A 10,104-nucleotide genomic window follows, 5' to 3' on the forward strand; every position below is an offset into this window, starting at 1 on the left:
TAGTCGCACCGATTGAACAAAGACCCAAAATGTGTGGAAGAGAAAGAGGCAGAGAGAGAGAGAAAGAAAGAAAGAGAGAGAGAAAGAGAGGGGGACGGGCTACAAATGTAGCGAGAGAAAAAAAATTACAACGCATATATACACAAAGTATCACCTCCAAACCCTCAGCACAATGTCAAAAAATAAGCTCAGGGACTTCTCGTTGGAGACACTGTCACAATTAGAATCAAAAGAAAAAGAATTGGGGCGGCGGTCGAAATCAAACTTATTTTAAAATCTGAAGTGCTTTCCAAGAATAAAAAAAATGTATTTTTTTTAAAGCAGTCAATTGACGATCTTACCTGGATCGTTTCGTGGTCGGATCTCGCATCACCATACATTCCCTGATTTCGCCAAATTTGCTAAAATAGTCCCTAAGGCTATCTGTGAGAATGAATTGGAAGGACAAGAGGGGCAAAACAAAAAAGAGAGAGAGAGAGAAAGAGAGAGGGGGAGAGAAAAAAAAGCAGGTTAGTATGCCTGGCACTGGACAGCTTTTTTTAAAAAACATGCAGACTTAAAAAACAATCACTGAGCGTAGGGGTCGTGGGCAGGACCAAAACTGGAACTCCATGATGTTAGCTGTACAATAACCCGGCCGCAGTCAAAAAGCAACCTTGTAAAACTGCAACTAAAAGAGAGCGATCGCTCACTGAATCCCACAACACCTCCTCCTTCCATTCCTACAGCACCCACCCCCCCTCTCTCTTTGCAAGGTTATACTGATATATCTGTACACAGACGCACATACAAAAGCGCTGTGAGCAGAGCAAAGAAATACTTTCTTGCCCGGGCTCTCTTACCTGGTGAGGTTTGCCAGCTGAGACCGCCGATAAACATTTTACTGGAGGAAAACACAACAGAAGTAAGCACAGATGTCAGATCGGCCATTTTGACGTGTAACTTGCAGCTTAAATAGGAAGAGAGAGAGAGAGGAGAGCAGCGAAAGGAAAAAAAAAAGAGAAAGTCAGATCAGAACATACCCTGGGTCATGCTGAGAGTCGTTTGGACTGCCAGAGGTGGCTTGGTTACCGTCTGCCTCCATATCTCTGGCAACTATAAAAATGAACCACTCTCACACTCACTCACTCACTCACTCACACAAACTCACTCTACCCCCACCCACCCCCAACCCCGATTTTTTTTTGAAACAATAAAAACAGTAAAAGAAACCCCCGAAAGCTGAGAGGAGCGACTGGCAGCCGGCACTGAACCTGTCACACGTGGGGATCAGCTCAGTCCGAGCGCCCGCTACCGCCGCCGCCGCCTGAGCCCCCCACGTGGGCGGGCCCTGAGCCGGAGCCCCGCCCCCTCCTCCATACAATCCCTGTATCCAACTCTATCCCCGCCCCCTGCGTTCGGCCGGCTCCCATTGGACGGCGACGCACGTCCGTCAGACAGGACCCCCGCCCCTTTCCCGCTCCGCCCGCTCCCATTGGCCCCGCATGCGGCCCTCCCCCTTGCCATTGGCCGCTAGGTACCGGTCAATCATCATCCACACCCGCCTCCGCCCTCCGCCACTTTCCATTGGTTGCTGCCGCCGCCGCCCCCCCTACTATTGGTTTATGCCTCACGTCCATCATTGCCAAATGGCTCCCGCCCGCAAAGCCCGTTCTCACTGGACGTGCTGCAGGTCCATCATACCGCAACGCCCACTCGCTGCGACGTTGCCAATTCCCATTGGCTGACATGATGATTCCCCATATCATTCGTCAATATCGCCAGTCTGTCATGTACAACACCCGCCTCCCCACAATGCTGCCGTCCCATTGGCTGCAGCCGGTTCGCCCTTCCATTGGTTAATGCTGCCCGTCCATTATTCTTAACGCCCGCTACATCCACCATTCCCCCGCTGTCTATTGGTCTAGTCTGCCTGTCCATCATTTCTAACACGCCCCCGCCTACTCGCCCCGTAGCCATTGGCCGGTTCGTCCTCATCCCATCCTCTTCATCGGCCGCCCGTGCGCATGCGTATCAGCGTTGATTGACAGCTGGGCCCTGGAGCCTCCTGCCATTCGGGCCGCGGCGCGCCCCCGTTGTCATGGAAAGCACAGCAATGCAACTAACGTCATTGCACAACAGTCCAGCTCAGAGATTTCTAAATTAAACCTTTTGCATGGAAAAAAAAATTGTGGAGGTTGGGGGTGGGGGGGTAATAATTGGAAACAAGTTAACACCTCAGTGCAAGAACCTTGTAGTCATATCTCTCACGAAAGTGACTGATAGGTGCGTTGCAAAAATAAAAACAAAGTGTTTTTAGATCGAGAAACTCATCGACCAAGTGTTGTACGATCGGAAAAAAGGAAAGAAAACTCATTTGCTAATTGTTTTTGGGCATAAAATGCACTGTAAAAAGATTAGCAGCACCATGAAACAACATCTGGATTTGCAGCCCCCACACTCTGAGAATAAATGAATTGGTGCCTGTGGGTGGTGAGTACAATTCACCTTCCCATCCCAGTCGCCTTTTTCAAAGACTTTCTTTCAGTTGCATTGGTTTTACAGCTTTCCTCCTTTCTTCCACTCAAGGCTTGTCCTCCTTTCGATCTGTTTCAGTCTATTCTCGTTTCCTTCGGGGGCTCAGGATACAACAGAAAGAGGATACCACAGAAAGATACATGCCGTTGTGGCACTAACCCGATACTGAGAAATCCTTTGAGCTGCACCATCCCAGCTTTTTTCGACTGTGAATCAGGTTTACTTTGTTCGGCTGAATCAACACTGTTTTTGGAAGTCCTGTAGACTTTCCCTCTGATTGCGAGGGAGACAACTTATTTGCTAAGCATTAATTCAAAGAGAAATATATGTTTTAATATTTATTTTAAAAGCCTCCTGATTTTGCTAGGGGTTGGGATAGATCGTTGCTTCAAAATCGGTTATTTTCACGCTATTTCCAATTTCAATCCGCTCGACAGTTCCCATCATTAAACTGAAGTGCAGTCAGTTCGTGCTGAATCATCTCAGCTCAAGAACAAAAATAGTTTTTCTTTTTAAAATAAAATATTTATGTTTAAATCAGCTGATAGTTATTGGTTGTTATTTGACAACGTGACAATTTCCAGGAAATGTAGTGTTTTGCAAGTGTTTTGGACAGACGTTATTATATCGATTGTTCCCCCCCCCCCCCCACTATGTTCCTTTTTCAGTTTCAGCCAGACTAACCGAGTTCTACTCGCAGACCTCTTCGACTCCCACACACCATCAAAAAAGAATGGAAAATCTAAGGCACTTAGTTAGCAGCATGCTGTCTGTATCAGAAATCTCTCCAACTTATTCATTTGTGCAACCAATTCCTTTGAGGCGTCCTTTGAGGAACTGCTTTATGCACAGCAAACTGACGGATGACCATCTAATTAATCCCTTTTTTTTTAAATTAGGTGTGTCTGGGAGAGGAGATTTGGCCAAGACACTGAGCTACTTGCCCCTTTTTCCACTTGGTGTCCTCAGATCTTCAATAATTTCCAGCACTGGCATTTGTATATCACAGAAAATGGTGGAGAAACTCTGGCAGCATCTGTGGAGAGAATAGAGTTAATGTTATAATTTCTTCAGAACTTCCAATATAGGCAAGAAGAGACTAACTTAATGAAAGACAGCACCCCCCAACAACGCAGCGCTCCTGGAGTTATTCAGAGAGAAGAGCCTGTGACTTATGCCAATCATTAATTGTTTCACATATTTTTTGTGTGTGTGGTTTCCTGTTGTGCAAACTCTGATTCACAAATCGTTAATGACTTTAATTATTGCAGATGAAGATCAAATTTTACATCTCAGATGTTTCGTCCTCTAATTGAAACTGTTTTCCATCCTCTATTTCATTATCTCCTTTTTCCGTGTCTGCCACCCACTTTCTTCACTACCTTTTCCTGCATCTACATGCATTACTTTCTCATGTAGTGTACAGGGATTCTGCAGATTGATGAATATCACAGAGTGAAATGAAGATCCCAAACCTTCCCTTTCGGAATTTTACCTTTGCTCCTTACATTATCTTGTCAACAAAAGTCATTTGCTGTATGGTGTGATAATGCTCTATGTCTTTCAGAAATGGGCCACCGTGATTGCAGTGCTGATGTGTTCCCAATAATAATCCTTCTCCTTATTCTCCACTAAGTGCATTCCACGGTGCTGTTCCAGGAATTCCAGAGATTCTATGATCTTCTATACAGATGTCATAGAGGCAGAGAGATGTATGGCACAGAAATAGACCCTTCAGTCCAACTCGACCATCCTAAATAAATCCAGTTCCATTTGCCAGTATTTGGCCCAGCATATCCCCCTAAACCCTTACTATTCATATACCCATCCAGATGCCTTCTGAATGCTGTAATTGTACCATCCTCCAACACTTCCTCTGGCAGCTCATTCCATACACACATCACCCTCTATGTGAAAGGGTTGCCCCTTAGATCCCTTTTAAATCTTTCCCCTCTCATATTAAACCTATGCCCTCCCTAAGGAAAATACCTTGTCTATTTATCCTATCCATGTCCCTCATGATTTTATAAACCTCTATAAGGTAATTCCTCAAGCCTATGTTAGGAACATAGGAAGGCTATTCAGCCTTTGGACCCCACTCCACTATTTAAAATGATCACAGTAAGCAGACTCTTCAGTGCCTTTACATAATCCTTTACACTAATGATAATCAAAATTGTATCAACCTCTATTTTAGGTACAGACTGAGCTTTCATGGCTCTATGGGGGAGGGAATTCCATAGATTCACCACTCTCTGTGTAAAAACAAATTCTCCTTATCTCAGTCCCCTTATTATGAAATTGTGCCTCTTGGTTCTATAGTGCCCAACAAGGGAAAACATCTTACTGCATCCACCTTGTCAATCCTTTTAAGTATTTTGTAAATTTAAATGAGATCACCTCTCATTCTTCAAAATTCTAGAAAATACAGGCCCAGTTTCCCCAATCTCCCTTCAAAGGTCAGTCTTGCCATGCCAGGAACAAGAGCTGAAAATGTGTTGCTGGAAAAGCGCAGCAAGTCAGGCAGCATCCAAGGAACAGGAGAATCGACGTTTCGGGCATAAGCCCTTCTTCCTGAAGAAGGGCTTATGCCCGAAACGTCGATTTTCCTGTTCCTTGGATGCTGCCTGACCTGCTGCGCTTTTCCAGCAACACATTTTCAGCTCTGATCTCCAGCATCTGCAGTCCTCACTTTCTCCATGCCAGGAACAAGTCTGGTAAACCTTCAATGAACTCTCTCTGTGGCAATAATAACTTTCCTGAGACAAGTTGACCAAAACTGCCCACAATTATCCAGACCAGGTCTAACCAATGACCGATCTGTTGCAAAGATGAATTCCTTAAAATAGGAATGAGGGGTTGAACTAGAATAATCACTTCAATGTTCAATGCATATGAGAATATGGGAAACCTTTGTTCCTAGGCCTTTCCATTACGTATTGAACCATGAGGTCATGAGGTAAAGCAGCCTGCAATGTCGATGCCATTGTTTCCAACTGTCTTCATGTTATTCAGCAGATTCTCATTTAATTTTCCTTTGAGTTCCATGGGGGATCACTTGGCCCTGACACATTTCATGATGCATAACTGGGGTCAAGAATTCAAGAGCCCAAATATTTTTGATGATATTGGTTGAGGGATAAGTCAGGATACCCAGGCAAACTCCCTGTGCTGTTCTCTGTAACATAGTATCTTTAATGACACCATAACAGAGAAGGCAAGGACTAATTGAAACCCTCATCTGCTTCTGACAGTAGAACACGCCTTCAGTTATGCAGCCTGGATTAGATGTTCATATTCCCAGAGTGGCACTGGAAGATATGACCTTGGGACTTGGAGGCAAGAGTGCTATCCACCAAAGCAGAGCTGACGCCTGTGGGAGTTTGCAGGAGTTGGAACACAAGCTGATCCTTAACTGGAGAACAAAAGCAACAGTGAAACCACCATCAACTAACTGTGCAATGGTTAAAAGATGGCTTTTGCTGCACAGTACCACACTGGGCAGCGCTCTTATGCATTTAAATTTCCGACGGCATTGCATACTCCCTTTTATTTAATTGTTCTGCTTGATGCTGATAAGGCTAATAGCTACTTTCGGTTTAAACACTGTTTAAAGTAGTACCACACTGTGTGAAGTTGTAACTTGCGTGCAGCATTAAACAGGCTGGAACTATATAACAGTGAAAGAATCTTGAGAAAGTTATTTTTATATGCCATTCAATGAAAACAAAGCATCACACCCATGGTTTGACCCCTGCCAGTAATTGTATTAATATTTGGTTGAGCCTTGTGTGCGAAAATAATCATTATCATAGTAAAAAAAAATCCCCTGCTGCACCCACACACCTTCTCATTTGTTGTTAATTGAATGATGCACAATAACAAAGTTATGAGTTTTTTCCTCTAAATCGTGAATACAACATACAACTGTAAACCTTCCGAGTGTTACAGTAATTATCTGTAGTGTTTCAGTTGCAGAGTATGTTATTCTTCATTTGATCCAGCATATTGCATAATTCCAGAAGATATGAACACAAATATCATATCAAGTTGACTGCAGACAGACCTCAGTGTAGTGGAAGAGTACAGATATATTACCCACATTAATTCTCACCTCCTAACCTCACTCTCCAATTTCATTATTGAATGCTAAAAACAGAAACAAATTTGAACCTTGGCTTTTTCACTTTAACGTACCAGAAAGGGGCATTAATCCAAGTTTAGCCCTTTTATTAATTCAGATTGAAGCTTTTCAAGACTTGTGTGTCAAACACAGGATTTTGTGTCGACTGCACTGATGGATAAACCAACACTCTAGTGTGGTGCTTAGATATGTAGTGCATTGTGTAGAGGGTGTTAAGACACTTCAATATGATTAGGCACCATACCAATGCAAGTATAATTATCTTGCAAAAGCAACAACTTAAAATGAAAAGTACCAAAAAAAAGTTCTGCCTCCTCAGAATTTGATGTTCATTCTTTTCCTTGGGACCAAACAGACAATTAACATGACTCCTCTGTAGCGTTGGTTCATGGTTAAAGAGAAGGCACTTCTTGCAAAAGTGAACTGATCAGAGATGCAGGCTATGAGCTTGGGGTCAGAGCTGTAGTCATGCTGTCATTCAGCGGCAATTACAATTATCTCTTTGAATTATTTAACACCGTAGTTGATTATAAATTGTATCAATTATATTCAACCAAAATAAAGCAGCAGTGTGAGACAGGAAAGGAAAGGTAGATAACAAAAAAAATTATATTTCGAGTGACAGACTAAGATGAAAAGAGAAATGTTTGTATTCATACAAGTATGGAACCAAGAGGAACAAAGATCTTGATAAAAATAGAACTAAGAAGACAGAGGGGGAGAGAGGGACTGACAAATGGAAGAAATGTCTGTGAATTAAAGAAATACAAAGAGGCAAAGAGATACTCAGATAGACAAAGAGAACAATAAGCTGGTAAAGGGTGAGGAACAGAGAGAATTAGAAGGGAAAATAGAGGGAATCAGATATAGAGAAGGGGAAAAAAAAGTCAACTTCCTTCTGTTAAGCTCTCAAAGCCTTATCTAAATCAACACTGCCTTTTACACAAAGCCCAGTGTCACCAGACATCAACATGATATAGCTTGTATGTTGTGGCTGATTGTGTCTAAGGTGATGGGAGCAGTGTTATCCTGAGCTAGTAAATACTGATGGCTGTGTGCCATTGTTATTTACTAGCTCGTGATAATGTTGCTTTAAATAATTGGACTAAAGCTATTGGTGTTTTTGAAAAGCCCACAGGACTGTTCTCGACAGCCAGTTAGATATTATTTTAAATAGAACTGTAAACGTGTGTAACCCTTTCCCGGTCTTAACGCTCTGAAATGCTGCAGACGATCAAATGCTTATTCTGACCTCTTTGCTTCATGATTCTCAATCCATTCGTTAAAGGAGAGTGAACTAACGCAAATGCCTTTGGCATCCTCATCGTGTAATATGAAAAGGTTAGTGCAGAAACAAAAAAGATTCTGCAGTCCATCTGGTCAGTCAGAAACACAAGCAACAACAATAATACCTTGTATTTATGTAGCACTTTTAATGTGGTAAAGCATCCCAAGATGCATCACAGGAGCATTAAACAACATTTTGACACTGAGCCACTTAAGGAGATGTTAGGATAAGTGAGAGGTAGGTTTTAACAAAAACTTTTTAAAAGGACAAAAGGGAGGTAGAGAGACTTAGAAAGGAATTCCTTCATGTAGGACTTTAGCAGCTAAAAGTGCAGCCCCCAATCAAAAAATCCCTACAGTATGGAATTAGGCCATCCGGTCCATTGAGTCCACACTGATCCCCCAAAGAGCAGCGCCCACTATATCTGTAACCGTGCATTTCCCAAGGCCAATCCACCTAGCCTGTACATCTTTGGACTGTGGGAGGAAACCGGAGCACCCGAAAGAAATGTGAATACAGACTAATGTCAATGAAAATACGTGCCTTTAAAATCAGTCTGTTCTGATCTTCATTAATCTTTTGTTACTAAGGGTAATCCATTCTCAGTAGTAATATTGGCATAAAAATCATTTCCTGGTTACACTAAGAAGTAACTTTAAAAGGAGCTTCAATTTCAGTGATGAAGGGACACAGTTAACTGTATATGTAAATGTATAGGAGCTTTATTCCTCTAAAATGCCATTACAGAACAATCATAGCTTAGTTTTACAAAAAGAAAATGTTAATGATACACAGAGGATATGGCTCCCCTGTGGAACACGGAGCACAAAGGCAACTTAACATAGAAGACCTATATACTCCTGTCCTCTCCTGTAATCATAAGCATGTTATATTAGGCAGCATTTAAGTGAAGCAATCAAATTGTTCCTGCAAGGTTTACCTGAAAGTTTAAAACAAGGGCCCCGAAGATTCTCTGCTCAGAGCTCACATGATACTGCTTAACTAGTTCATCTCTCTGCTGCTCCAGTGAAGCAAAACTCAGACCTTCATTCATGTTGCAGCTGTACAGGACATAGTTAGGCCATGTTTCGGAATATTGAGTTCAATTCTGGTCTCCCTGTGATAGGAAAGGTGTTGTAAAACTTGAAAGTGTTCAGAAAAGATTTATGAAGAAGATTTGAGCTATAGAGAGAGGCTTTTTTCCCTGGAGCATCAGAGGCTAAGGAATGACTTTATAGAAGTTTATAAAATCATGAGGGGCATGGATAGGGCGAATAGCCAAGGTATTTTCCCCAGGGTAAGGGAATTCAAAACTAGACGGCATAGATTTAAGGTGAGAGAGGAAAGATATAAAAGACACCTAAAAGGCAACCTTTTCATGCAGAGGGTGGTGTGCGTATGGAACTGAGTTGCCAGAGGAAGTGGTGGAGGCTGGTGCAATTACAACATTTAAAAGGCATTTGGATAGTCATATCAATAGGAAGGGTTTAGAGGGATATGAGGCAATTGCTGGCAAATGGGACTAGATTAATTTAGGGACATCTGGTCAGCATGGACGAGTTGGATTGAAGGGTCTATTTCCGTGCTGTACATCTCTGTGACTCTATGACTGTAAATGGGTAAGAGAGGAATTTCAGACAAGCATGTTAACTGTTCATGTGTTAACATCTCAGAAGGTGATCTGAGGAACTGTATTTTCTTTTCAAGAGCCTGTAAAACAATGGGTGGTACAGACTGCAACCAAAAGTAGGGGATCAGAGAGAGGAGAAAGTAAGGTCTGCAGATGCTGGAGATCAGAGCTGAAAATGTGTTGCTGGAACAGCGCAGCAGGTCAGGCAGCATCCAGGGAACAGGAGAATCGACATTTCGGGCATGAGCCCTTCTTCAGAGAGAGGAGAAAGGTAAGCAGAAACAAATATAATCGGACACTGAACTTCTGAAATAAAACTAGTATAAAATGCTGCAAATATTCAACAAGTCAAGCAGCATCTGTGGAGAAATGAAAACTTGAGACCTTTTATCAGAAACAAGACAGGCTGACCTGGACTAAATTCCTGGACCAGGAGGCATAAGCCTTCATACGATTCTTTCATATGCTGTGGTATCCTGTATTCTTAGTTGGGGCAACTTCAGTTGATTCTGGAAAGTGAATTGA

At 42.5% G+C, this 10,104-nt stretch overlaps 1 protein-coding gene and 1 long non-coding RNA gene across 29 annotated transcripts in view; one reads left to right on the plus strand and one right to left on the minus strand.

The window, feature by feature from the left end:
* msi2b (musashi RNA-binding protein 2b) overlaps positions 1–1,324 on the minus strand; it is a 573,147-nt gene extending 571,823 nt beyond the window's left edge. For 15 of the 27 annotated variants that reach the window (XM_043718238.1, XM_043718241.1, XM_043718236.1 and 12 more), the window contains exons 1-3: positions 1,023–1,182; positions 843–883; positions 342–423 (exon numbers count right to left, since the gene is read on the minus strand). In XM_043718238.1, the coding sequence (XP_043574173.1) occupies positions 342–423; positions 843–883; positions 1,023–1,084 (185 nt within the window). In that variant the 5' untranslated portion in view covers positions 1,085–1,182. Of the gene's footprint in view, positions 1–341; positions 424–842; positions 884–1,022 lie in introns of all 27 variants that reach the window. The other 12 variants (XM_043718217.1, XM_043718222.1, XM_043718221.1 and 9 more) reach the window with 2 other exon arrangements.
* A 706-nt stretch (positions 1,325–2,030) lies between these two features.
* LOC122563818 lies at positions 2,031–6,349 on the plus strand. 2 transcript variants are annotated; one of them, XR_006315745.1, is made up of 3 exons: positions 2,031–2,472; positions 2,569–2,734; positions 5,772–6,349. It is a non-coding gene; the product is annotated as an uncharacterized LOC122563818 (long non-coding RNA). The 2 variants fall into 2 exon arrangements; XR_006315744.1 differs by lacking the exon at positions 5,772–6,349 and adding an exon at positions 3,417–4,303.
* The last annotated feature ends 3,755 nt before the right edge of the window (positions 6,350–10,104 follow it).

The sequence above is a fragment of the Chiloscyllium plagiosum genome, chromosome 28, assembly GCF_004010195.1.
Source record: "Chiloscyllium plagiosum isolate BGI_BamShark_2017 chromosome 28, ASM401019v2, whole genome shotgun sequence".
Taxonomy (NCBI): domain Eukaryota; kingdom Metazoa; phylum Chordata; class Chondrichthyes; order Orectolobiformes; family Hemiscylliidae; genus Chiloscyllium; species Chiloscyllium plagiosum.